General features: G+C 47.2%; 1 protein-coding gene across 4 annotated transcripts; it reads left to right on the plus strand.

The window, feature by feature from the left end:
• Position 1: 1 nt before the first annotated feature.
• Positions 2-26,175, plus strand: HPD (4-hydroxyphenylpyruvate dioxygenase). Of its 4 annotated transcripts, none has more exons than XM_083717494.1 (14): positions 2-188; positions 4,355-4,456; positions 9,052-9,184; positions 11,584-11,688; positions 12,878-12,920; positions 15,533-15,615; positions 15,716-15,805; positions 17,127-17,230; positions 18,613-18,690; positions 20,503-20,665; positions 22,260-22,331; positions 22,425-22,547; positions 24,778-24,894; positions 25,837-26,175. In XM_083717494.1, exons 4-14 carry the CDS (start codon positions 11,608-11,610, stop codon positions 25,945-25,947), a joined length of 1,065 nt encoding a protein of 354 aa, XP_083573620.1. In that variant the 5' UTR covers positions 2-188; positions 4,355-4,456; positions 9,052-9,184; positions 11,584-11,607; the 3' UTR covers positions 25,948-26,175. The 4 variants fall into 4 exon arrangements, with proteins under 4 accessions (XP_083573620.1, XP_083573621.1, XP_083573618.1 ...); XM_083717492.1 differs by lacking the exons at positions 2-188; positions 4,355-4,456 and adding exons at positions 6,902-7,142; positions 7,547-7,573 and having other exon boundaries at positions 9,122-9,184; XM_083717495.1 differs by lacking the exon at positions 2-188 and having other exon boundaries at positions 4,334-4,456.
• Positions 26,176-26,470: the final 295 nt, after the last annotated feature.

Raw genomic sequence — 26,470 nt, forward strand, 5'->3', positions numbered from 1 at the left:
TCACACGTGACGACCGCAGCGTCCGGCCGGGGAAGGCTCTGTGCACGTGTGAAGAGGGCCCGGGGGGGTGGAAGCGTCCTGCGCAAGGGCTTCCCCGCCTCCTGAACCCCCCCCCCATTTGTGGAAGCGAGGTTGCTCTATATAGACACGTGTCATGCGCCGGCGAACCAGGAGGGCCTGGGGGGGGGGTATCCTCTGCCCGTCATCAAGGGGTTCTCAAACTCTTCTCTCTGGACCACACTTTCAAAATAAAAAATTGCTCTCGCCACACCAAATTTTTTATTGGTAAGAAATACATCGAGAAACAAAAAACTGTTGGCAGTAATTGTTCTATATAATATGGAACACAACTACTTTATAATATGATCATGGGACATTTACATGAGTGTAGCCAGGATTTATGGGGTTTGAGGGGGGTCAGAACCTCAGTTAAGTTTTTGTATTTACAGTGGTACCTCAGGTTACATACGCTTCAGGTTACAGACGCTTCAGGTTACAGACGCTTCAGGTTACAGACTCCACTAACCCAGAAATAGTGCTTCAGTTTTAGAACTTTGCTTCAGGATGAGAACAAAAATTGTGCTCCAGCAGCGTGGCGGCAGCGGGAAGCTCCATTAGCTAAAGTAGTGCTTCAGGTTAAGAACAGTTTCAGGTTAAGAACAGACCTCTGGAACGAATTAAGTACGTAACCAGAGGAACCGCTGTAATCTCATTTATATTAGGTCTAATTTGAGATAAGCAAACTCATCAACACAAAGAAACCTCTCCCTTCTCTGACCTTCCCTGTTCACAACAAAAGGTTGTGGAGAACTGTAGAAGAACAACCAGGGCTCTTGCTCTCATCTTGAAAAGATCTATGCTCCCAACGGAAACCGCTGCTCTAACGGGAAGCCCAAAAGCGCCAGAGCCCTTGTCCCTCTTGTCAGCTCCAGCAGATGCCATTCAGAGGCACCTGCTGCCTTCAGCCAAGTAACATAGCCATTGGGACTGGTAGCCATTGACAGCCTTTTGCTCCAGGAATTCATGTTTTTTTTTAATTTTAATATATTTTTACTGATTTTCAAGGTACAAATGCAAATATGAAGAAAGGGGCTGTTGTGTGACTCATCTGTACAAATAGCACAGAGGAAGTTAGCCATGTTGACCAGTATTAAAAGTTCCCAAATCCACATTAGGGCTACAACACATTTATTACGCTAATCAAAATGTCAAAAAAAAGTGCAAGCTTTCAAGTTCTCCAGAGCTCCTCATCATGCAAAAATATAAGCAAAGAAAGGGAGGTGCAGACTCCACAGCTTCACCATAAACCAACTCCTCTCCTCCCTGCCATTGCTCTGGTTACCATCTATAACATGGGTAGGCAAACTAAGGCCCAGGGGCCGGATCTGGCCCAATCGCCTTCTAAATCAGCGTGTTTTTACATGAGTAGAATGTGTCCTTTTATTTAAAATGCATCTCTGGGTTATTTGTGGGGCCTAGGAATTTGTTCATTTTTTCCTTCAAAATATAGTCCGGCCCCCCACAAGGTCTGAGGGACAGTGGACCGGCCCCCTGCAGAAAATGTTTGCTGACCCCTGATCTATAACAATAAAACAATGGACAGGGTGGTGATACAATGACTACTGCATTGGGCAAAAAAGTTGGTTTCCAGGTGGAAAAATCAAAATTGGGAACAGAATTGTTAGATTCAAAAATTAAGTACTTGTGAAGAATGTATAACTTGCTGTTGAAATGGAACACTCAGGATGAAATGGTGAAATCTGCTATGATAAAATGGGCACAAGACGTTGGACATAACATTATGATGGCTGACTGGGAACAGTTATGGACCACAGGTATGAAATTTACGGCATGTAATGCCCTAAGAATTTAATGAAAATGATTTACAGGTGGTACATGATACCAGTCAAGCTTGCAAAAATTTATAATTTTCCTGACAATAAATGTTGGAAATGTAATGAGACTGAAGGTACATTCTTTCACCTTTGGTGGACATGCCCATGGATTAAGACATTCTGGGAGATGATCTATAATGAAATGAAAAAGGTATTTAAATATACCTTCCTGAAGAAACCAGAGGCCTTTCTCCTGGGTATGGTCGGCCAACTGGTGCCAAAGAAGGACAGAACTTTTTTTATGTATGCAACAACAGCAGCAAGAATACTCATCGCGAAGTATTGGAAGACATAAGATTTACCCACTCGGGAAGAATGGCAGATGAAGTTGATGGACTATATGGAACTGGCGGAAATGACTGGCAGAATCCGAGACCAGGGAGAAGAGTCGGTGGAAGAAGACTGGAAAAAGTTTAAAGACTATTTACAGAAATACTGTAAAATCAATGAATGTTAGAAAAATATTGGAATGAACTTATATGGCTTTAGTAGAAATGTTATAAGGAACTAAGTACAAATAGATTATTAATGCATTAAAGGAAAAAAATAAGGTTAGAATATGTTAAGATAATTACAGGACAGAAAACAGAGGAAGATGGAAAGGAATTGCTGAAACAGTTAACTGAAGTGGAATACAAAAAGGGAGGTGTGAGGAGGTCGTTGAAACAAGTGAATGAAAGATAAGATATTGAAATCATTTGATGTGTCTTAAATTGTTTTTGTTTTGTTTTGTTAGTTTAATGTCTTAGTGTTAGTGTTATGTAGTGTCTTTGTTTTTGTATTGTACTGTATTGTTTTGTTTAATTTTTTTTGTTTTGTAGTGTTTAAACTGTTAATATTATTTTTTTAAAAAAAAGATACAATGACTACTGCAATTGACACAAGATAATATCACCAAGGCAACTATTTGTAAACAGATAGAGGACAGATATACCCCTGCTTTAAGTTGTTTGGATGCTCACTGTCTTCACTTGTATATTGTTTACTACAAAGCTGGTAAATAATGGTACTAAGAGCCATTATAAAATTGGTGAATTAATTGAAAGGTAAAAAAATTGCTTAGAAACATAAAGAGTAGCTTCCTATTTAAAAGGTCAGTCTATTGACGCTTATATAGTGGGACCTTGGTTTAAGAACAGCTTTGTTTATGAACCACTTGGATTAAGAACGCTGCAAACCCGGAAGTACCGTATTTTTTGCCCTATAGGACGCACTTTTTCCCCTCCTATGGGGCGTTCTATGGGGCGAATGCAGGCTTTCGCTGAAGCCTGGAGAGCGAGAGGGGTCGGTGCGCACCGACCCCTCTCACTCTCCAGGCTTCAGGAGAGCCCCACCACCAGCCCCACAAGCTCGGGGGACAGTGGGGAGGCGCAGCACGCCTTTCCCGCTGTCCCCCGACTTGGTTAAAAGGCTAGCGGAGGGCTTCCCCCTCCTCCAGCCCCGCAAGCTCTGGGTCCCATTCTGGGGGCTGGCGTCGGGGGAAGCTCGGGCTTCCCCTGCCCCAGCCCCGCGCCTGGGGGGGGGGAATAATTTTTTCCCCTTTATTTCCCCCCCCCCCCCAAAATCTGGGTGCGTCCTATGGGCCGGTGCGTCCTATAGGGCGAAAAATACGGTACGTGTTTTGGTTTGTGAACTTTGCCTTTCAAGTGAAATCATTCTCTGCGCACTCAAACACAGTTCAAACACATTCAAAGCTTTTAATAAAAAGCAATCTTTATTAAATAGTTTTCCAGATGAAATACATTGTTTCCGAGAGATTTGCATGGGGAAATCTTTTCGATTCCTCAATAATACGGGGCAGTGGGGTGAGGGAGGCCAGGGCCACATCCACACCATTTCATGTGCTATGAAGCCGCTTTAAACACTCATGGCTTCTTCCCCCAAAGAATCTGGGAACTATAGTTTGAAAAGGGTGCAGAGAGCTGTTAGGAGACCCCCTGTTCCCCTCCAAGAGCTACAATTCCCCGAGTTCCCTGACAAGAAGGGAACCCTAACCCTAACACTACCCCAACTCAACCCTACCCCTACCCTACCCTTCTCCTAGCCCTACTTCTAGCCCTACCCCTACCCCAAGCCTAACCCTAACCCTAAGCCTGCTTTGGTCTTTCTAGCATAGCTAAAAAATAAAACAGAATTTTGTTGGCACCTTGGTTCCCCCCCCCCCTTTGCTTAACGAGCTCAGATTACAGCTGCTCTCCCCCTCCTCTGCCTTCCGCTGCTAACGGTTCTCTCCCTATGCCTGCTTTTTCTCCTCCTGTCAGCATCTGAGCTTCGCTGACAAGAAGTGACTGCCACGGCATTCCCTCACAGGATGGCATGGGCAGGGTAAGGGTTTATATACTGGGTAGTAGATTGCAGCCTGGTCTATTGCTGTTATTTTATGGATCAATGGTCTCGTTAGATAGTAAAATCTATGTAAAATTGCTGTTTTAGGGGTTGCTTTTCATCGTCTGGAACAGATTAATCCGTTTTCCATTACTTTCTATGGGAAAGCATGCCTTGGTTTAAGACCACTTTGATTTAAGACCGGACTCCAGAACGGATTAAGTTCGTAAACCAAGGTACCACTGTAAGGCTAAGCTCTTTAGCAATGAAATGTTGGATTACCAGAATGATTCCTAGCACTGAACTACTGGTATATTGCAAGTGAATTCTTTATTTACTGTGTTTGCTATTGTTTAAGATAAAATCTATCGGGGACACACACCTATTTTTGCCATTTTTCTGGATGTTTATTGTTTATTCTGGATGTTTATTGTCACCATCTAGGCACACTGAGAGCTCTGGAGAACTTGAAACTTTGCACATTATTTTGTAGCATTTCGGTTGACCTAATAAGGATAAAGGGACGCGGGTGGCGCTGTGGGTTAAACCACAGAGCCTAGGACTTGCCAATCAGAAGGTCGGCAGTTCGAATCCCCGCGACGGAGTGAGCTCCCGTTGCTCGGTCCCTGCTCCTGTCAACCTAGCAGTTCGAAAGCATGTCAAAGTGCAAGTAGATAAATAGGTACCGCTCCAGCGGGAAGGTAAACTGTGTTTCCGTGCGCTGCTCTGGTTCGCCAGAAGCGGCTTAGTCATGCTGGCCACATGACCTGGAAGCTATACGCCGGCTCCTTCGGCCAGTAAAGTGAGATGAGCGCTGCAACCCCAGAGTCGGTCACGACTGGACCTAATGGTCAGGGGTCCCTTTACCTTTAATAAGGATAAAGTCCCAAGAATGCATTTCAGAACTTGTGTTTTTTCTTACTCCATGGCCTGATTCACATGTAACTCCAAACTACAGTTTATCATTGCATGCATAAGTTTCAGGGCTGCTCCCTGTCCTCTCTTCCCCCACAAGTGTGCACCGTCTTTCTCAATTCTGGTTAATAAATATACCTGAATCCAGATAAGTAGTGGCTGTTGGCTTATTTCAACAACAGCTCATGGTTTATGACGCTGACTTGTTATCCTAAAGTGCAAGCAAAATTACACAAGTAACCAAAAGTACGGTCTCCCTGCTCAGATGCTTTAGAGGTGCATTTTATCGATGTTTTAAAGTCTTTGTGGAGTGCGTTTTTCACATTGGTCAATGCTCCGGCTTCTCGTGGGACAAAGGGGGGTATAAAATGAAATGAAGCCAGTGTGGGTTAGTGGTCAGAGTGTTGGGCCAGGACTTCAGCCTGGAAGCTCCTTGGTCAGACAGACAGTCTCTCAACCTACCCCCACCTCACAGGGTTAGTGTGAGCATAAAGTGGGGTGAGGGAAGAGCCATGTATGTCTCCTTGAGTTCTTTGGAGGAAATGGGCGGCGTCAGTGGCGGGCGGTAGAAATGTAATAATAAATGAAAATAAATAGAAGATTATTTCCATTATTTCACATATACACAGATGAGGTCTGATCTGGCAGCGACTGGCCAGGAATGGCATCATGGAGTCACGGAGGGGAGCTCAATGATAGCAGAAGACTTGACAGGTTTCAGTGGCTGCTGAACAAGCCCATCCCCTCCAACAGTTATCCGGTGAAAATAGGGATGTCCTATTCAATAATAATAGAAGAAGAAGAAGAGTTTGGATTTGATATCCCGCTTTATCACTACCCAAAGGAGTCTCAAAGCGGCTAACATTCTCCTTTCCCTCCTCCCCCACAACAAACACTCTGTGAGGTGAGTGGGGCTGAGAGACTTCAGAGAAGTGTGACTGGCCCAAGGTCACCCAGCAGCTGCAGGTGGAGGAGCGGGGAAGTGAACCCGGTTCACCAGATTACGTGCCACACTGCCTCCCTGGCATCCTTTAGTGCCTCCTGGACAGCAGGGACATGGGCACAGACCCCGTAGTCAGGGCCGTCTTTACCCAGGGGTGCAAAGGGTGTGGGGCACCCAGGCGCCAAATTCTGGGGGGGCACCAGGCACCCACTGCCGAAGCCGCCGAAGCTCTTAACTATCTACCTGTTATGAAATAATAAATAATGCTGATCAAGCTAGAAAAACAAAATACATACATACCTAGGTATTACAGAAATGTATACCTATGGTTTCACTAAAGGACTTTCAACTTTGTGCGCTCATTTACCAAAGACACGCCGCACTAGCGGCGGCGCTTGTCATTCACCATGGTGCTGTGTATGCAAAATTAACTCTTACATCAAAATATTATGTTATGTATTGTATTGAGCTGCTATGCGGCAGCGGGGTCACCGGCGCCTTTGACCCGACTGATGTTTCTCCTAAGTAGGTGCCTAAACAATACTTATAAGTTTATTAAGTGTGGTGGTGTTGTATACTTTAGTATAAGTGTATTGTAAATAAATAAGCAAATAAAAATGTTTGTTTCTTTTTCCTTTCATAAACAAGAGATAAAGTGTGGTGTTTGACATAAGCATAAGGGGGCTAAACTAAATTTGGGAGCGCTGGGCGGATCTTTGCACCCTGGCGGCGCATATGCTAAAGACATTGCCCATAGTCCAGCCCCAAACTGCAGCTGCGTGAAATCGTTGCATTTTGACCCACACAGTGACTTTGGAGTCACTTGGTCCCCTGCCTTTTCTCTTGGGTCACAGATAATGCTTGCGAGAAAGACAGCATATATCTGGGGTTAAAGTGTTTAAAATTTCCATCTGGAGTAGGAGGAGTGAGGGAGGAGCTCGTCCTCCAATGTTTGCTTTATTAAAAGCTTCGGATACTGCCCCTCTTCCCATCTCTCTCTCTCCCTGTCTGTCTTTCTTTCTCTCTTGGTGACATCGCTTTGCTGCCACAGAAAAGAAAAAATGGTGAGGCTTCATAGCTCTTAATCAAATTATATATATATATATTGTTGCTGTCACTCTAAGGGTAACAAGAGGTGTTTTTGACCCTGTGAAATTTGCAAACACTTCCTAGTTGTTCACGTTTGGACTGTCCTGCAAACATCTAAATCAGTGCATGAAAACCAAGCAATTTCTTGGAGTGAGTGAATATGCTGTGAACACCTAATTTGTGCGGACAGTTAGACATGGGTTTATATTTTTATTTTGGTTTCATCCCTCTAGTATTGGTGGTGGTGTCTGGTGTATTTTTAAAACTCTCATGACTTGCATAGAGCCTTAGTTTTGAGGTGGGTTTTTTAAAACTTCTGGAGTAACTTTTTGCAAAATTAATGTCTCTGTTTTATTCTGTTTTGATCCTTAACCACTAGACGACTTACTTGGATAAAGGGCTGAAGGTAAGATCACAATGCAGTCTAATATCCATGTGCCCGCCCCACCCCAAATATGGTCTATGGTGTCAATGGCATTTTGGATTAATGTCTTAGGGCATAAGCTGGCGAGAAGGACCATGGCAAAAGCCTTTTTGAAATGAATATTCTCTTGTTGCGTAGAAGAACTGGGCTGTGCATTTGGCAAATACCCGATAAACCTAAAAGCATCGTACAAAAGTCACATTCTTACATTCTACAAGATGCAATTGTTTTGTATTTTAACTGAATGATTGTAATTCTTAAAGCAGAAGTGTGTGAGTCTCATAGACTCACACATTACTTAAGGGAAACCTGGGTTAGCCACCAAGTGTACTCTCATTCCAGGTCAATCCCAGCTGCCTTTCATGGGTGCATGTATGATACAGGGGTTTGCAAACAACATGTTCACCCTTTTTGGGTGTTCATGTACTAAATATGCACCAAGTTCTTGTCTAATATTTTTTGATATTTTATAATATTGCGATAGCTGACAAAAGTGGTGTATTTAAGAAACAAAAGCTCCCCCATCTCAGCTAAAAAATAAAACAAAACAATGAGGGCACAGTTCAGCCAACATTAAGCAATTTTCAGCCTCATTAAAATGAGAGGGTGGTTAATTTTGGCTAGTTGGTGCCTTATGTTCTCAATCGATTAAGAAAAAGTGGTACATTTGCTAATTACTGTGTGTGCCTGGTCCATTTGCCCAAGGCTATGATCCTAAGCTACTAGAAGGGAGTTCCATTGAACCCAATAGGACCTGCTTCCAAAATAAACCTCATTGTCCTCCACAGAGGGTAGCTGTGTTAGTTTGTGTCCCAGCAAAAACATTAAAGGATCTTTGCCTCTGCCATCCTAGTTCCAAACCTGCCTCACCTGGCTCTGTTGAGAGGGGTTTGAATGATCCTGCATGCAGTGGCACAGCATGTGGGGGGCACAGGGGGGTTGCCAGTGTGGTGTAGTAAGAGCCAGTGCAGTGTAGTGGTTAAGAGCGGTAGTCTCGTAATCTGGGGAACCGGGTTCGCGTCTCCGCTCCTCCACATGCAGCTGCTGGGTGACCTTGGGCCAGTCACACTTCTCTGAAGTCTCTCAGCCCCACTCACCTCACAGAGTGTTTGTTGTGGGGGAGGAAGGGAAAGGAGATTGTTAGCCACTTTGAGACTCCTTCGGGTAGTGATAAAGTGGGATATCAAATCCAAACTCTTCTTCTGCTGCTTAAGGGTGCAAAATTTGAACATCTGGGCTCTGTTGAAAATGGCTTCTCTTTGCAGAAGAAGTTACCTTTATGGACAAGGGAACAATTCTTTTTTTCTTCTCTCTACAGCTGTGATCTCCTGGGGGATGCGGGTGCTATTAGGCAGCTGAATCCGCATGCGTACTCTGTCCATTTCACTCTCTCCCACCCCCACCTCTGCACGGCCCTGGGTGCTGGCACCCTTTCATACGCTACTGCCTGCCTGTGTTAGGGATACTGGGCTGCTCTGCCTCTGAGTGTGCCACATACCGTAATAACCAGCTACCTTTTCTCCCATTCAGCCTGAAAGAGGCAGGTTCCTTCACTTCCATTCCTTGACGTTTTGGGTTGGTAATGCAAAGCAGGTGAGTATGCTGATAAAACCAGGAAGGTCTGCCAGGGCACGGGGGTGGGGCGGGGCAGGGGGTTGTCTCTCGAGAAAGGATGAGAGAAGAAACCATTTTGGCTCGGATTTCAGAGCAGACTTACTGATTCGCAGTGCCCCAGACAAGATGCTTACTGCAATGCGGCAAAACTTTGAAATGTTCACTTCTCTGAATTTTGTGGTGTATACAAAATGTGTACATTTGGGGAATGTGTTATAAGAATGCAGGTGTTTAGTGAAAACCATGTATGAACGTGCATTGTATGGGGTCAAATTGTTTGCAAAAAGGAGAAATGTGGCAGGTTTCCATGAGGATTATAAAACCGTATCTCACATGTGAGATATGGCAAGCGGAAAAGTCTGGGAAAATGTGAAAGAGGGGGAAGCCAGACTTGACAGAGTGCTTCCTCTTAATGTTGTTGGCTTTGCTGCTGCTGCCCCCTTGTCCCCTTCCCAGGCACCTCACTGGGGCATCTGCGAGAACAGTGTGCTGGACTGCATGGGCCCCCTTTGGCCAGATCCAGCTGCAAATCTCTCCCTGCATTTGTTTGCAATACAGAGGGCTGTGGAGGGGATGTGCTTCAGGCTGTTGCGCTATTGGATGCTGGAGACGGGGTGGAGACCCATCTGAAAGGCGGGGTGGGAGTGGGGCAGATTTCCTGGGTAAGCTGCATTCAATTAATGGCTTGTGCCTTGCTGGCTATGGGGGATGGGGCATTGCACTCCCAGGAATGTGGAGCTGGAATGGTCTTTGGACTAGCCTGATGCAACCGAGAGAGAGGAGAGGGGAGGCAGATTCTTTGCTTGGTTGGCGGGGTTAGGGAGCTGCTGAGCCAAACACACACCGTGCACAGAGGGCTCACCCACACCCTGGCTGAATGCCCACATTTCCCCATTCTGAATTGTGCACTGTAGCCCCCTGTGCTCCCACACCTCCCTGGTTTATTGCTGCCGCCACATATCTTTCTGCAAGGACCACAGGGCTGCTGCAGCCAATCCTCACCCCTCCATGTGGCTGTTGGCATCCGTCTGTCTCGAGAGACAATGGAGTGCAGCTCCTGGGATGAAGTCAAACTGCTGTGCTAGCAGCACCAAAGTGGCTTCCCTGAGGCATAAGCCTGGGCAGTGTGTCTGGAGGTCCTGAGCTGCCCAGACAACATTAACCTCGCTGATGTGGTCCAAAGGAAAGGGAAGCAATATGTTTGACACCGGCTTGGCAGCAGGAATTGCCAGAAAGAGTCATACAAGATGTCACCCAACCGCCTTAGGGACTCCACTCCACATTTGTGGAAGGTGAAATATACTCAGAGTCGCAAAGTGATTTCATGCTCTTTATTCAGCTCATAGTGGTGAGGAGGAATGAATGAAAGTCCCCTCAAAGTATCTACTTTATATACATTATTTACACAATGGGCTGCACATGATTGGCTAATTCCGGAATTCTACTGTAAGCCAATCAGGTTGTGGATTCACTTCTATCTGGAGCATGATTGGGTGGTTCCTGCTAACCAATCATACTGCTGCATTGTTCTAGGACCAATCAGACTGCTGCATTCTGAATCCTATTGTTCTAGGACCAATCAGACTGCTGCCTTTTGGAGCCTATTGTTCTAGGACCAATCAGACTGCTGCAGTTTGGATCCTATTCAACTCAGTACATAACAGAAGGGTTACCCCTGAGCCTTTTCTTCTCGCAAAGATATGCAGGCAACAGGCAGCAGAGGTTTAGGATCAGAGTTTTGCTTCTACTAGATGGACTCCTTTCCCAGGTTGATGAGTCCCATCAACCTCACCTTTCCTCCAACAAACTGAAAGTGATGTCCCCCACCCGCCATTTTGTTTCTTAATGATGTCATTTGCAAGCTGTAGTTCAATGGAAGATGCCCCCAGAGTGGTCTATTTAAGCTATACCAAAAGATCTGTTCTCAGGCTTGAAGTCTGGTATGATGTGGCGCAAAAAGGGGAAAGGGGTGAGGCCTCCTAGGCAAGGCTGAGGGGCAGAGTGGGGATTTGAACCTTAGTCCAAACCCAATATTCTGACCATGATGTCACACTGGTTCTTGCCAAGTGTCATGCCAAGATTTAAAACATCACACCAGTAGGATAAACAGGTAACGCTGTACTCAATGTGGCACTGAGCAGTTCGTTGCACAGCGCAAGGGTTTCTCCTTGTGCAACAGAACCATCTCCCCTCTGTGCCCCCCACCTGACCTGGGGGTTTCCCCTCCCTGCAGAGTGGATTTGAGAATGGCATAAGATGTGTGTGTGGGGGGGGGAGCTGATTATGACCCATAGTCTTAATATTATGTCTGGTGACTTACTGATAACATGCTTTTTTAAAAAGGCTATTTTGCTTTTTTTCGCCCATGTGTTTTAAAGGCTGCTTCATTTTATTGTAACAAAATGGGGTTTGAGGAACTGGCCTACAAAGGTCTGGAGACAGGAAGCAGAGAGGTGGTGTCCCATGTGGTCAAACAGGACAAGGTAAGGAGAAGAGAAAACTGCATTGATGTAGGCTTGGGGGGTCTAGGGTTGCCATATTGCCAGAAGTGAAAATCCAGAGACAAACAAATTGTTGACCTTTTTTTTTAAAAAAAGAAAATTTCCTTTAGAGGTAGAGGGTGTGAGAGCAAGCTTGCAAAACCAGTCCCTTTGTCTAGGCAACAGTTGTAGCTGACAACTAGCACCATGATCCACATGCCAAAGGGATAAGCTGAGCTGCAAGGGCTACAACTAAGTGATATTGCCCTCTGGGCAAATGAGTGGGTCTCCCTGTCCCCCACCCACCCACCCAGCTGCCAGGGGAAGGGAGCAATAGGCATTGCTGGGCAGAGGACAGGCTGAAAAGCTGGAGACAGAGACATGCTTGCTCTGCGCTAAATCCAAGGTGACTCAAAGGATAAGCAAGATCTCCTGGGGTATTCATGCTGTGAGCCCCTTCATCCTATGCTCAGGTTATATATGTGCGTAGATAAAAGGTAAAAGGACCCCTGACTGTTAGGTCTAATCGCGGACGACTCTGGGGGTTGCGGCGCTCATCTTGCTTTATTGGCCAAGGGAGCCGGCGTACAGCTTCTGGGTCATGTGGCCAGCTTGACTAAGCCGCTTCTGGCGAACCAGAGCAGTGCACGGAAACACCGTTTACCTTCCCGCCAGAGCAGTACCTATTTATCTACTTGCACTTTGACGTGCTCTCGAACTGCTAGGTTGGCAGGAGCGCCGACCTTCTGATCGGCAAGCCCTAGGCTCTGTGGTTTAACCCACAGCACCACCCGTGTCCCTTGATGCGTGTAGATAAACTATCTATAAACCATATATCCTAAAGACCCTCACTCCAAGGAAATTGAACCTGGAACCCTTGGACTCTCTTAACCTTTGGAGAGTTGGGCTGGAGTGTACCAGTAATGTGAATGGGGAGGGGGACCCACGACTGTCTTGGGTCTAGCAAAGAGAGACCATCTCTCTAAGCCAGCCTTTTCCCAACCTGGTGCCCTCCAGATGTTATGGAATATTCCTGTTTTTAGCTTCCTGTTTGTTGTCTCAATGATCTTGGATATCAACATTTTAAATGAATGCCAATGTCAGCATTTCAGCCTTTGACTCATCACTTAACCTTGTCATAAAGAAAACGAATGCTTGTAGTTATTCTGATTATTATTCTGATTACCAACAGATCATATTTATCTTCTCCTCGGCTCTCAACCCTGGAAATCAAGGTAATTCAAGAGTTGGTCCTGTTGTAACTTTTCTTACCAAACGAGTTCCTTTTGAAACCCTGGGAGTTCTGTGTCCAGCTCTGGGGGCCACATTTTGAGACAGGCGTTGGCTCCACGCAGGTCAGGAGTAGGGCAAACAGGATGGGGAGGGTTCTGTACTCTCAATAAGGAATGCATTAAATTGCTGGCTGTCTTTTAGCCTGGAGGAGAGAAGTTTAAGGGGAGACGTGAAAGTGGTCTTCAAATAGCAGAAGGGTTGTTGCATAAAAGGTGGAACAGACTTTTTCTCTGTTTCTCTGGAGGGCAGGACTTGAACCAAGGACCAGGAATGGCAGGGAGGGGCAGATTTTGGCCAGATATGCAGAGAAAGTTCCTAAAAGCAACTGCTCCTGCCCTCTCTGCCACAGGGGGAGGTGGCAGACTCCCCTCCGCAGCACTATTTAAGCCGAGGCTGGGCAGCCGTCTGTAAGGGGCTGCTGCAGGATTGTGTCTTGCATTGCAGATTCTGCACTGAGCATTGGGGGGTGGAGCTCAATGCCCTCCCAGGGTCTCTTTCAATGCAGTTCACTGGTTTATTTTACTGTGCTTCAAGTTACTGTATTTTTTGCTCTATAAGACTCACTTTTTCCCTCCTAAAAAGTAAAGGGAAATGTGTGTGTGTCTTATGGAGCGAATGCAGGCTGTGCAGCTATCCCAGAAGCCAGAACAGGAAGAGGGATCGCTGCTTTCACTGCGCAGCAATCCCTCCTCCTGTTCTGGCTTCTGAGATTCAGAATATTTTTTTCTTGTTTTCCTCCTCCAAAAACTAGGTGCGTCTTATGGTCTGGTGTTACATAGATCATCTCGGTGTTTCCAGCCCAGGCAATGGCGTAGCGTGGGGGGTGCAGGGGGGGCCGGCCGCACCGGGCGCAACATCTGGGGGTTAGGGTTAGGGGGCGCAAATCCACGGGTTAGGGGGCGCAAATTACTTGCCTTGCCCCGGGTGCTGACAACGCACGCTACGCCACTGAGCCCAGGTGTGCCATCTAGGGGAGCTGGGTGGCTGAGGCCTCCACCCAAATTTTCAAGGGGTGGGTTGGGCCCCCTCAAAATTCAGTGACCCTGCGCACTGAAAGCTCTCTGATGGTCTCTGCCAGGGGTGTGGCAAGGCAAAGCATCTTCACCCTGGCGTGCCCTTTTGCGAATCGCCCGGGCCCCTTCCCGGAAGACACCAAAACGAGAGGCTGCATAAAAAAGTAGGGTGGGGGGGCGGGAGATGGCAGGCCATGTTGGCATGTCTGGGGGGTGTATGTGTGATGTCACGCATGTGCGATGCCTTCCCTCCCGGCAGCGTTGGGCACAACTTGGTGCCTCTGTTCAGCCTGTAGTGTTGGCGCCTTTTGCTCCATGGAGCCATGGAAGGGCCTGCATTGTGGTTCATGGCCACAGTGGCATTGTTCTCCCTCCACTGTTGAAAGCAGCACACCTTTGTTGGGAATCCCAAACGGGGAATCGTCTGCTGTGCTCACGTCCTGCTTTCAGGCTTCTTGTAGGCATCTTGGTTGGCCGTTGTGAGAACAGGATGCTGGACTAGAGGAGTTATGGGCCTGATCCAGTGGCTAGGCCCTTCTCATGTTTCCATGTTCTTCACCACCCATCAGCAGTGCCATAGGTGCCCTCTCGCACCGAAGATTGTGGGTGCCCGCAACAAAGGGCTTCGACTTCGCCCATTGACTTTGGAGTGGCTCAGTCCCCCAAATATATTGTTGTGGGTGCTGAAGCACCCACGGCTCCCTAGAGTGAGCTCCAGTGAGTGGTGCTTTAATATCATAAGGACTGATCCAGCCCCCAGTTTCTCTTCATGGCCAACCAGATGCCTCTGGGAAGCCCTCAGGCAGAGCCGTCTTCCCCATAGGGCTTAGTGGTGCGTCGCGCCAGGGCGCCAGTATCTCAGGGGCGCCCCAGCGAGTGGGGGAGCTGCGTGGCTTTGCCAGTGGTCTCCCCTTTCCCTGCATGCCCGCCAGCTGCGCCCCGCCAACCATATGGCTGGTGGGCGTGCAGCTTGCCTCCCAAGCCTCCGCGAGGATTGCTCTACTGCAGCGGCATGGGGGAGAGTTGCGTCCCCCGATGGCTGGCAGTGCGCAGCTTCAGCCCCCCCATCTGTGGTAATTTGGGGGTGCTGGGCAGATATTTGCACCCGGCGCCGCATCTGCTAAAGACAGCCCTGCCCTCGAGCAGCCTGGCATGGTGGCTGTGGGCCTCTCCCTCCTTTTCTCTTTCTGCGTTCTCTGATGGGCCTTGACGGCTGGATTCAGGGTCACCACGTCTGCCAGTTCCTCAGCTGGAGTTTTTACCAGGGTTATATGCAGCCCCTTGGCAGGACGTCAGATGCAGGCTTCTCCTTGTCTCAGGGGAGAGATGGAGGCTCCTTTGCTCTTAAAGGACAATGCAGTTAATTCACTAGCACTAGGTAATTTGCTGTGCCTGACTAAGGCACAGCTGGCGTGCAATGTTCTAAGGTACACCGCCTCTGACTATGGAGGTTTCATCTTTTTTGGCCAATAGCAGTTGACAAACTTCTCCTCAATTAAATTGTCTTGGTGTTTCCTCTTTCTCTCTCCCTCATTATGCAGAAATGGGAGCACACTTAGTGAAGCATGGGGATGGAGTCAAAGATGTCGCCTTTGAAGTGGAGGACTGTGATTTCATCGTGCAGGTGAATCTTTGCTGAGGAGGGTCTCTGTGTGACTTGAGAGGCTTGCTAGCCTTTCGCCTTGCTTCATCTAGTAAGTGCTATTTTTATGTTCCCCACTCAGAAAGCTAGAGAGCGTGGAGCTCTGATTGTTAAAGAACCCTGGATAGAGGAAGATAAACACGGGAAGGTGAAATTTGCAGTCGTTCAGACGGTAAGAAAGTGAGGGCTTTCACCTATAAACTGCATTTGGACAGACTCAGGAAATAATAATACTAATAGGCAGTTGTTGTTAAGACAGCGGAATTCTCCCTCCTTGGAGGTTTCTTAAGCAGAGGTTAAATGGTCATCTGTCAGGGATACACTGCAGGGGGTTGGACTAAACTCTACGACTGTGATTAATAAATAGGATTTATGTAGCATGTTTTCTAGTCACTTTGTTTTTATTTTATCAGAAAGCCTTTAAACAAGCCTGTCTTATTAGCTTCATGTTTCTGAACTGGAGACTGAGAGAAATTACTAGACTTCTTCAGCCTCAAGAAAAAGCTATGCATTTAGCCAAAGGTAGTGATTAAAAAGAGTTCCTGTTTGCCATTGCAGTATACTCGGAGTCCTGTAGTGACTCCATGCTCTTTATTGCAGCTTGTAAAACAGTGATTGAATTGCCCCCCAAACCTCAGGCCTTTATAGATATTATTTACACAACGAGTCCCATCTGATTGGCTGATTCTGCTTCCCTCCTGGAGCCTGATTGGTCTTTTCCTGCAGGCCAATCAGTTGTTGCATTCTACTATCCTACCAGCCTAATAGGCTGATTAACTCCTGGAGCCTGATTGGTCTTTGCCTGCAAGCCAATCAGTTGTTGTGATCTAGGATCCTACTTGCCTATTGTTCTAGGATCCAAGCTTAGTACATAACATCATATACATTAAAACAGCATCATGGCACTTTAAGCTGTCATGCCCCCCCCAATTACCAAAGCATCCTGGGAAGTGTAGTTTAAGGGTGTTGAATAGCTGTTTTGGAGGTGTCTATTCCCCTCACAGAACTACAATTCTCAACTCTACAATTAAATAATCCCTCCCTCTTCCCATGGATTTCTGGGAGTTGTAGGCCTGTGAGGGGAATCAGAGTCTCCTAATACAGTGGTACCTCAAGTTACATACGCTTCAGGTTACAGACTCTGCTAACCCAGAAATGGTGCTTCAGGTTAAGAACTTTGCTTCAGGATGAGAACAGAAATCGTGCTCCGGTGGCAGCAGGAGGCCCCATTAGCTAAAGTGGTGCTTCAGGTTAAGAACAGTTTCAGGTTAAAAACAGACCTCTGGAACAAATTAAGTACTTACCCGAGGTATCACTGTATGCATTTTTCGTAATACATACCTTTCTCAAAGAAAGTCATTTAAAACAACTGTTGCTGAGATTTGGCAAAAATAAATAAAACAAGTTTTGGGGGCGGGGAGCCAGTGGGATCCCTCAGCTCGCTAGAGTGATATTAAAGTGTTTCACTTTCCTCTTCCTCCTCCTCCATCTAGTATGGAGACACCACACACACCCTGATAGAGAAGAGGGGCTACAAGGGGCTTTTCCTGCCTGGGTTTGAGCCACCCATCTTCAGGGACCCTCTCTTGAAAAAACTGTAAGTACCAGCCCTTCCTGCTCTGGTTAAACTCTAGCGTGAAAGATCTGAGTCTCATTTTAGACTGGGTGCCATTCCACACACTTAGATTTGCCACTGGGATTGTTCAACCAGCAAGGAGCTAGTCCTGGCCATTTCTGAGTATCATTCCCACATTACACTTTTAGATAATCTTTTCTCTCTTCCCCGCCCCCCGCCCCCTGCACACAGATTAGCACAGTGACCCCACTGGAAGTTGTTATCCTTGTAGGTACACACTTCAGACAAGCTTAAGCATACACCTGAATAAAAAAAAAAAAAACACGCTCAAAGTTTGATGTCTGTTTTTTTTTTTTAACCAACAACAGTGAGACCCCCCAGGCGGCTGATACATTGGGTGTACATAATCAATAATAACATATTCAAATCAACCATGTGTACAATTTAATATACGTTAACACTTCTCCATCCACAAGGTTTATTTAACTTTTAACATTTTAATTGCCCCAAATTGTTCAAACCTACCCAAATAACTCAATATCTTCTCAAACCTATCCTCCTCTTTCTTGCTGACCTTAAACCCTTTCATGCTGTGTATCTTCGCAGTTACTGTAAATATTCTAAAATTATAATATTATTCAGTTTTTTCCTCCATTGGTTCACCCCAGCTCTTCTGCATTTTTCCAATTACTCGCTATAACCTGTCTGGCTGCAGTTACCATCAATTTTACCCATTTACATTCCTCTTTTGTTTTTAACTTGGTGCTGCTCAGACTAATAAGAACCATTAATTTAGCTATCCCCACCTTCCTACCCACAATTCCCAATATTTCTATACCAATCTGTTTCCAAAATTCATTAACTAACGGACAATCCCACCACATATGACTGTATGTTCCCATCACTCCACATTTCCTGACTGATTTTATTTGTTTATTTATTGCATTCACATCCCACTTTTTCTCTCTCTAAGGAGTCCAAGATGGCATCCCTTGTTCTCTCTGCTGCTCATTTAATCCTCACAACCACCCTGTGAGGTAGGCTAGGCTGAGGGGAATGACTGGCCCAAGGCCACCCAGGGAACTTCATGACCAAGTGGCTGGACTCCCAGTCTGTGCTGACACTCTAGCAGGACACCACACTGGCTTATGGGGAACCCTTTGTGTAAAGGGAGATTAACCCCTGAAAGGCAGACAGGAGCTTAATTTGCAAATGGGTTGCTGAGATACTTCAAATGGGCCTTTGGCAACAGGCTTCTCTTGCCCATATGTTTTTCTCTGGAAAGAGTTAATGGGGGTGGGAGGATCTGAGGCCAACTTATCTGCATGAGAAGTACTCATCCCACAAAAAAAAACGCTGTGGAGGTAAAAACCCCTGATCTCATCTGCCTTTTTCTTTCTCAGGCCACCTGTGAAACTGAACTTCATTGACCACATAGTGGGGAACCAGCCTGACCAGGAGATGAACTCTGTGGCAGAATGGTAAAGATTGCTTTTGGAAATCAACTTAAGGGAAGAATTGCTTTCCTTCTAGAACATGAAACTTCCTCAATGACAACACAGGACATTTAGAGCAGCCATGGGGACCCCGGATGTTGTGGGCCTGATTAATCTAAATCCCTGATTCAGAGGAACTGATTTTAGGACATTTATTATGGGCGGCCTTTACAACATGATACGTACGTACGCAAACACGCATCCAGGGGGTGGGGTCCCCAACTGAGTCTTCTTCGATCCAGGTGACAGAAAGCCTCATTTTAGGCCCTGCTCATAGACCATCCTCTCCGGGGCTTTGCATACCCACCAGCTCAGCATGTGGGGGGTGGGGAGGAAGGAAGGGGGGCTGACCCTCTTCTTGGCTCTGCTCAAGGAAACGTGGCCCAGAGGATGCAGGCAGCTGGGCCTTGACTGTGGCTTTATCAGCGGGGATATCAAAGGGCAATAGCTATGATGGCTAGCATTGATCTCCAGGTCCATCTACTCCAGGGGTTTCAAACTCAAATTCATCGGGGACTGCATCAGCAGTTTGGTCACCCTCAAAGGGCCACTTGTATCTGTAGGACTATGTAAAGAACATGTAAAGTGGAGGTTTCCTGTGTAGAACGGCCGACGCCACTAGAGGGCAGACGTTCTCTGGCTTGTAGGCTGCCGCGCATGCGCTGAAGAGGCGGCTTTCTTGTGTAAAAAAAAAAAGGGAGAATAAAAGGTGAAGGCTGGCGGATGGCGGCGGCTACACGGACCACATGACGAGGTCTGGCGGGCCGGATTCGGCCCGCGGACCTTGTGTTTGACACCCATGATCTACTCTATACCTCTGAATGCCAGCTGCTGGAGATAAGCAGTTGTTGGCTTCCTGTCTTGCGTGAGGATTTCCCAGAATAATCTGGTTAACTGCTGGTGGGACCATTATGTTGGACAGCTGTGCTGCCTGGGGCTTGATGGGAGTTGCAGTCCAAAAAAAACAGCTGGAGGTTTGGAGAAGAGTGGAGTAGATGGACTTTTGATGTGATCTCGCTTAGCTGCCTGGAGATCCACCCCCCCCGCTCCCCCTCCCATTAGCTGATTTTTAAATGGAATTTCCAAGACAAATGCAATTATAAACACCCACAGAGCAGATCCCCTCCCTCTCCCTTCCTTCTTTGAGCTTCCAAGCAAGCAGCCTCCATTCCAGCCACGGTTCCATAGACCCAGCGCTGCAATTCTGGAAGGAAGATCAACAGCCTCCGTAGACCATTGGCCAGTCTCCCTCTGTCCAGTGGTCAGCCATGGCTCTCCAGGAGATTAGATGGGAGTCTTCCCCAGCCATATCTGACCATACTAGGGATTGAGCCTGGGGTCTTTGTAAGCAAAGTGTGTGTGGTGCCTCCTCTAAAAACAAAGGAGGTCTCTAGTCCTCACTGTTCTGAATAAAGGATTGAATTAGATAGAAACTGCTTCCGACAGAGTTAGACCGCTGGCCCATCCACCTGGCTTGGTACTGTGCCACCCTGACTGGCAGTGACTCCCTGCCTGGACATATCAGGGGTTGAAGGTGGGTGCAAAAGGAGGTGCTCTACACCTGAGCTATGGGCTCTTCACAAAAGAAACAGACGGATGTCAGAGCAGGAAGCTGCCCAGGTAGCTCTTGCTGCCTTGCTGCATCTCCTTGTTGCAACTTTTTAATTCTTCAGTCATTAATTCTTCAAAAGAATGTTTGTGAATGCATCTAGACTTCACCCAGGATGTTCTCTAAGAATATAATTGTGGCTAAAGCCCTTGGCCTACTTATTCTGACATGTGGCACTTCTTGCACAGGTACCAGAGAAACCTCCTCTTTCACCGTTTCTGGTCTGTGGACGACAAGCAGCTGCACACAGAGTACAGTGCCCTCCGGTCTATTGTGGTGGCCAATTATGAAGAGACCATTAAAATGCCCATCAATGAGCCTGCAGTGGGGAAGAGGAAGTCTCAGATCCAGGTGAAAGCAGAGACTCTCTGGGTCCTTTGTGTCAGGGCTGAGTGGCCAGAGTTGAGCCTCGAGCCAGGGCAGAGGAACAGGCAGAGACATACCAGGACTGTGGAAAGTCCCCGGCCAAACAGGAAGTCTTTCACCACCCTCCAGTGGCCAACCTGGGGAGATGGTTCCATCTCGGAGCCTCAGGATGCTTGGGAAGTCATTGCCACCTGCAATTCCAATTGTGTGCTACCAGGTGCAGCTACCCCCTAGAGAAGAAGGTGCCAGTTTCTAACTCCAGTGGCTTGTAGCATAGAGTTGTTTTAGGGGGTGCCGACTGCTTTGGGGGCTCTGGGCACTTGGCATGCTGCGGAAACTCGGGTGCAACACACACACACACACACACAGACATATACTACTGGCTGCAATGGAATGCCTCAAGCCTCATTTAATTGGGCGAGGGGGACCATTTGACACCCCCCCCCCAGGAAGGTCTCTACGGACACATGGTGTGCCATGCTGGTGACCGCCGGAGTTATTTGGCCTCTTCAGTACAAGCCCTGCCCATCCCAATGCATTTGCCTATTGCATCCTTCCTCTAAAGAGGTTGAGACTGTAGCGGTGTGCATTTCCTTTAAGCAAGGAGCGTTGACTTTGTGGACTGCTTCTCCCCTGGTGCAAGGTGGAAACATTTCTCGATAATCGGGTCTTTGGCTGATTGACATTCTATAGCCAGCGTGGTGTAGTGGTTAAGAGCAGTGGAATCGTAATCTGGTGAACCGGGTTTGATTCCCCGCTCCTCCACATGCAGCTGCTGGGTGACCTTGGGCCAGTCACACTTCTCTGAAGTATCTCAGCCCCACTCACCTCACAGAGTGTTTGTTGTGGGTGAGGAAGGGAAAGGAGATTGTTAGCCGCTTTGAGACTCCTTAGGGTAGTGGTAAAGCAGGATATCAAATCCAAACTCTTCTTCTCTTATTCTTCTATAGCCTTTTAAATGTGTTTATGGGAGGGGGTTATTGGTTTGATTTTGTTTTAATAGGTATTTTGTGTTCTCATCTTGTATTTTTATGCTGTAAACTGCCCTGTGATTTTAAGATGAGGGCTGTGTGTGTGTGTGATTTGATTTTTTAAAAATCCACAATACGGTAAAAAATTCTTGTACTATGAAAATACAAAAGAATCTGACTAGAGCAGCTGTCATTAGTGATGGCCACGTAGAGATTCATCAAAACAGCAGTAAGAGCACATGTTCCCACCCCACCACTCTGGGTAAACGCTGTTTCTATTCCTCCGGTGTTTGGATGCAATGAGACAAGCGCTAATCAGAATGCAATCCAGCACATTTCTGCTCAGAAAGACTTCTACCCACAATGACGTATTTTTCTCTCCTCCCCTCAAGCTCAAGGTGGTCTACATAGTTCTCCCTCTTCTCACTTAATCCGCACAACAGTCTTGCTAGGTTGAGGTTGCAAAGTGAGCTTCATGGCTGAGTTGGGATTTGAACTCTGGTCTCCCAGGTCCTGGTCTTGGCCTGGTGTTTTTGTGATGTTGTTGCTGGCGGTTCACCACTCACATGGTGCCTTGCTGTGCTTACTGTGTGCTTTTCGCTCTGCAGGAATACGTGGACTATTACGGGGGCCCTGGAGTCCAACACATCGCTCTGAATACCTCGGATATTATTGCTTCAGTAAGACAGTGTATTCCCTGATCAGTCTACCAATAAGTGGCCACCTTTGGGAATGTGGCCTTTGTCATTGCTGTGTACATTTTTGGGTTGCAGGTCACAAACCTGAAAGAACGTGGCATGGAATTCCTGGTGGTGCCCCCCACCTACTACCAAAAACTTAGGGAGAAATTGAAATCAGCCAAGATCAAGGTGAAGGAGAACATGGATAAACTGGAGGTGAGTTGGCTACCAGGGCTACCCTACATCTTGCAGTTTGGCTTAGTGGCCAGAAGGTTGGTCTAGACTAGGACTTCATCATACAGTGCATCGTTAAACTATGGAACTTGCTGCCACAGGAGGCAGTGATGGCCATCAACTTGGGTGGCTTTAAAAGAGGATGGGACAAATTCAGTGGCTACTAGTCATGGGGGCAGGGACGCGGGTGGCGCTGTGGGTAAAAGCCTCAGTGCCTAGGGCTTGCCAATCGAAAGGTCGGCGGTTCGAATCCCCGCGGCGGGGTGCGCTCCTGTTGCTCGGTCCCAGCGCCTGCCAACCTAGCAGTTCGAAAGCACCCCCGGGTGCAAGTAGATAAATAGGGACCGCTTTCTAGCGGGAAGGTAAACGGTGTTTCCGTGTGCTGCACTGGCTCGCCAGATGCAGCTTGTCACGCTGGCCACGTGACCCGGAAGTGTCTTTGGACAGCGCTGGCCCCTGGCCTCTTGAGTGAGATGGGCGCACAACCCCAGAGTCTGGCAAAACTGGCCCGTACGGGCAGGGGTACCTTTACCTTTACCTTTAGTCATGGGGGCTGAACAGGAGGCTGATCTAGATGGCCCATTGGCCTGATGAAACAGGGTTTTCTTATGTTCTTACTGACTGGCAAGGCATGAAGTCAAATCCCTACTTATCTGTGAAGCTTAGTGGGTGACCTTGATATAACCACTAGCTCCAAGTTTTGGTGGGAGCAAAACAGAAAGGTCAAGAACCAGATACTCCCCTTGGAGGATCTTGGATAGAAATACAATACAAATGCAAGCAATTACTTTAGCAGCTGCTCAACTTGATGAGTTTTACATTGGGAAGGGGGTTGCGGCAGTTCCAATGTAATGTGCAAGACCACCAGCCTTTAAGGTGGGACTGGCTATCCTGTGACCCCCTTCCAAGGCCCTTGGACTCCAAGCTCTCACCAGCCCCAGCCAGCATGGCCCAACGCCGGAGAGAGATGTGAGGTGGAGTCCAACAACATCTGGAGGGCCACAGGTTAACCCCATCCCAGCTTTGAGGGCATCACTTCCTGGTGGCAATAGCGAGGCAAAGAGGACATTCTTCACCGCCTCTATTGCATCTGCAGAAAACAGCAGCAGGAGGCTCTTTCAAGTGGTTCACAATCTAGCAGAACAACCTCCACCATCAGGGCCTGGTGAGGATCCCAAGATCTCCTGCAATGATTTTGCAAAGTTTTTTGCAGATAAAGTTGCTCAGATTCGGAAAGAGGTAGACTCTACCATGGGAGAAGGGCCGGGGTGGGAGAGTGCTAGAGTCCTGTCCAGTCAAGTGGCATGGGATCAGTTCCTATCTGTTACCTTCAAGAGTGTGGACAGGCTGCTTGGATGAGTGAAACTAACCACCTGTCTCCTTGATCCTTGCCCATCCTGGTCCTGAATGGGGTAACTGTGCCGCTGAAGGACCAGGTGTGCAGCCTGGGAGTCATTTTGGACTCACAGCTGTCCATGGAGACGCAGGTCAATTCTGTGTCCAGGGCAGCTGTCTACCAGCTCCATCTAGTACGCAGGCTGAGACCCTACCTGCCCATAGGCTGTTTTGCCAGAGTGGTGCATGCTCTAGTTATCTCCCACTTGTACTACTCCAATGCACTCTATGTGGGGCTACCTTTGAAGGTGACCCGGAAACTGCAACTAATCCAGAATGCGGCAGCTAGACTGGTGACTGGGAGTGGCTGCCAAGACCATATAACACTGGTCTTGAAAGACTTACATTGGCTCCCAGTGCATTTCTGAGCACAATTCAAAATGTTGGTGCTGACCTTTAAAGTCCTAAACAGCCTTGGCCCTGTATACCTGAAGGAGCATCTCCACCCCCATCGTTCATTACGGACACTGAGGTCCAGCACCAAGGGCCTTCTGGCAGTTCCCTCACTGTGAGAAGCCAAGTTACAGGGAACCAGGTGGAGGGCCTTCTCGGTAGTGGCACCTGCGCTGTGGAATGCCCTCCCATCAGAAATCAAGGAAATAAACAACTATATGACTTATAGAAAACATCTGAAGGCAGCCCTGTTTAGGGAAGTTTTTAATGTCTAATGTTTTACTATTTTTTATGTGCTGGGCAAACCCAGCCAGATGGGTGGGGTATAAATAATAAAATTTGTTGTTGTTGTTGGTTATACAACATCTCACCCATTCCCTGGGCAACTTCTATCATTGCCCTTTCATTTGCTTCTGCTGTAAAGGAACTCAAAATCCTAGTTGACTTTGACGAGAAGGGATACCTGCTTCAGATCTTCACAAAGCCTGTTCAGGACAGACCGACTGTCTTCCTCGAGGTCATCCAGCGCCACAATCACCAGGTTTGTTGGACAGCCGGGACTCACCCCAGTCTCAGTGGAAACAAATCAACTCTCACAGATTGGTGGCTTTCTGCTCTACCCTGCTCAGGTTTTGTTTTTTTTAAAAAAACCTTGCGTGATAAAAGTTGGGAAATGACCACCTTTTTAAAGCACAAAAGGGACTCAACTTGGATAATGCAGCTGCTGTATTGCAACCACTGGAATGAGCTGTTGGCCAGATTTTACTATGCTGCAGCTAATTGTCAGAGGGTAATGTGGCTTGCAGGCCAGATGATCTGAGCAACCAGTAGGGCAGGCATAGGCAAACTTTGAGACTAGTTTCCATCATTCCTGACCACTGGTCCTGTTAGCTAGGGATGGTGGGAGTTGTAGTCCCAAAACATCTGGAGGGCTGAGTTTGCCTGTGTCTGCAGTAGGGGCTTGGCTGACTCGGTGAATAATTATTGTCTCCTCTTTCTGATCAGTTCATTGCTACTAACCTCACCTCCTGCCCCTTGAAAACAGCCTCACTTTGGCTAGGTGAAGGCCTCTGGCCTTCCCGATTTCTGAGTTTACTGCTCTGGAATTTGGCATTAGTCTACTCTGAACTAGGGACTTAACTCTGCGCGCCTTCCAAGTTCCAAGGGGCTGTCTGCAGGTCTGACCCTGACAACGCTTATTCAAAAGGCAGATGGAATAATAACAACAATGTTGCTGGTGTGGCTATTAAATCTGAGCTGATGGGAATGCATCATCATCATCATCATCATCATCACCATCACCATCATGCTTCTGTGTTCCTATGAGGCACCTTGTGACTGATCCTTGGCTTCTCTGCCGTATCACCCATTCCATCTGAGGCGGAGTGGAGATCTCACCTGCCACGGAAGAGAGCTCCAGTTGGGGTATTGGGAAGAAAGTGCTTGCACTATTTACACATTTCTCTCTCTCCTGTGGCCTTAGGGATTCGGTGCTGGAAACTTCAAATCTTTGTTTGAAGCTATTGAACTGGATCAAGATGCCCGGGGAAACCTCACTGTCCTGACACCCACCGGAGAATCAGACTTTGTGTAATGCTCAGGAGGAAACAGTATGGATATATACTGAAAGTGGGGTGCACTATGCAAGGATTGGAATAATTCCTCCCAGTTCAGGCTTTCCTGAAGGCGGTTTTAAAGTCTTCCTTTTTCCCTCCATTGGCTATTTTTTTTTTTTTAAAAAAATTAATACCATGGGAGCCTTCCTCCATGTCCACTTTGGAGAGATCCCTCAGGTTGGCTGAAATAAACAAACGAACATGAATTTGTCTGTTCCTGATCCCAGCATTTGGCATGGCACTTGAAAAAGGACTGTAACAGCTATGCAGTTTTGGGGCTATGTAAAAACTGCAACTTTTGAGTCATGGGATCAGAGAGTTGCAAGAGACCTCAAAATGAATCAAGTCCAAACTCCAGGCGATGAAGGAACCCTTCCTTGTGCCATTTTTGTTGATAGGTGGCTACCTACATGCCACCGAGTGCAGCAGCACCCAGCTGCAAGATCCAGATGCTCACAAGCCAGTGATAAGTAGCCTTTCCCATTATGGTTTTTGCCCTTG

This window comes from Podarcis gaigeae (genome assembly GCF_964106915.1).
Source record: "Podarcis gaigeae genome assembly, chromosome: 16".
Taxonomy (NCBI): domain Eukaryota; kingdom Metazoa; phylum Chordata; class Lepidosauria; order Squamata; family Lacertidae; genus Podarcis; species Podarcis gaigeae.

What these genes read in the sequence shown, in the direction of transcription:
- HPD (XM_083717492.1), top strand. An exon ending in GGGTTGGTAATGCAAAGCAG is followed by an intron (nt 9,185 to 11,583) that starts GTGAGTATGCTG and finishes TGTGTTTTAAAG; the next exon opens with GCTGCTTCATTTTATTGTAA. An exon ending in CCTCGGATATTATTGCTTCA is followed by an intron (nt 22,332 to 22,424) that starts GTAAGACAGTGT and finishes TTTGGGTTGCAG; the next exon opens with GTCACAAACCTGAAAGAACG.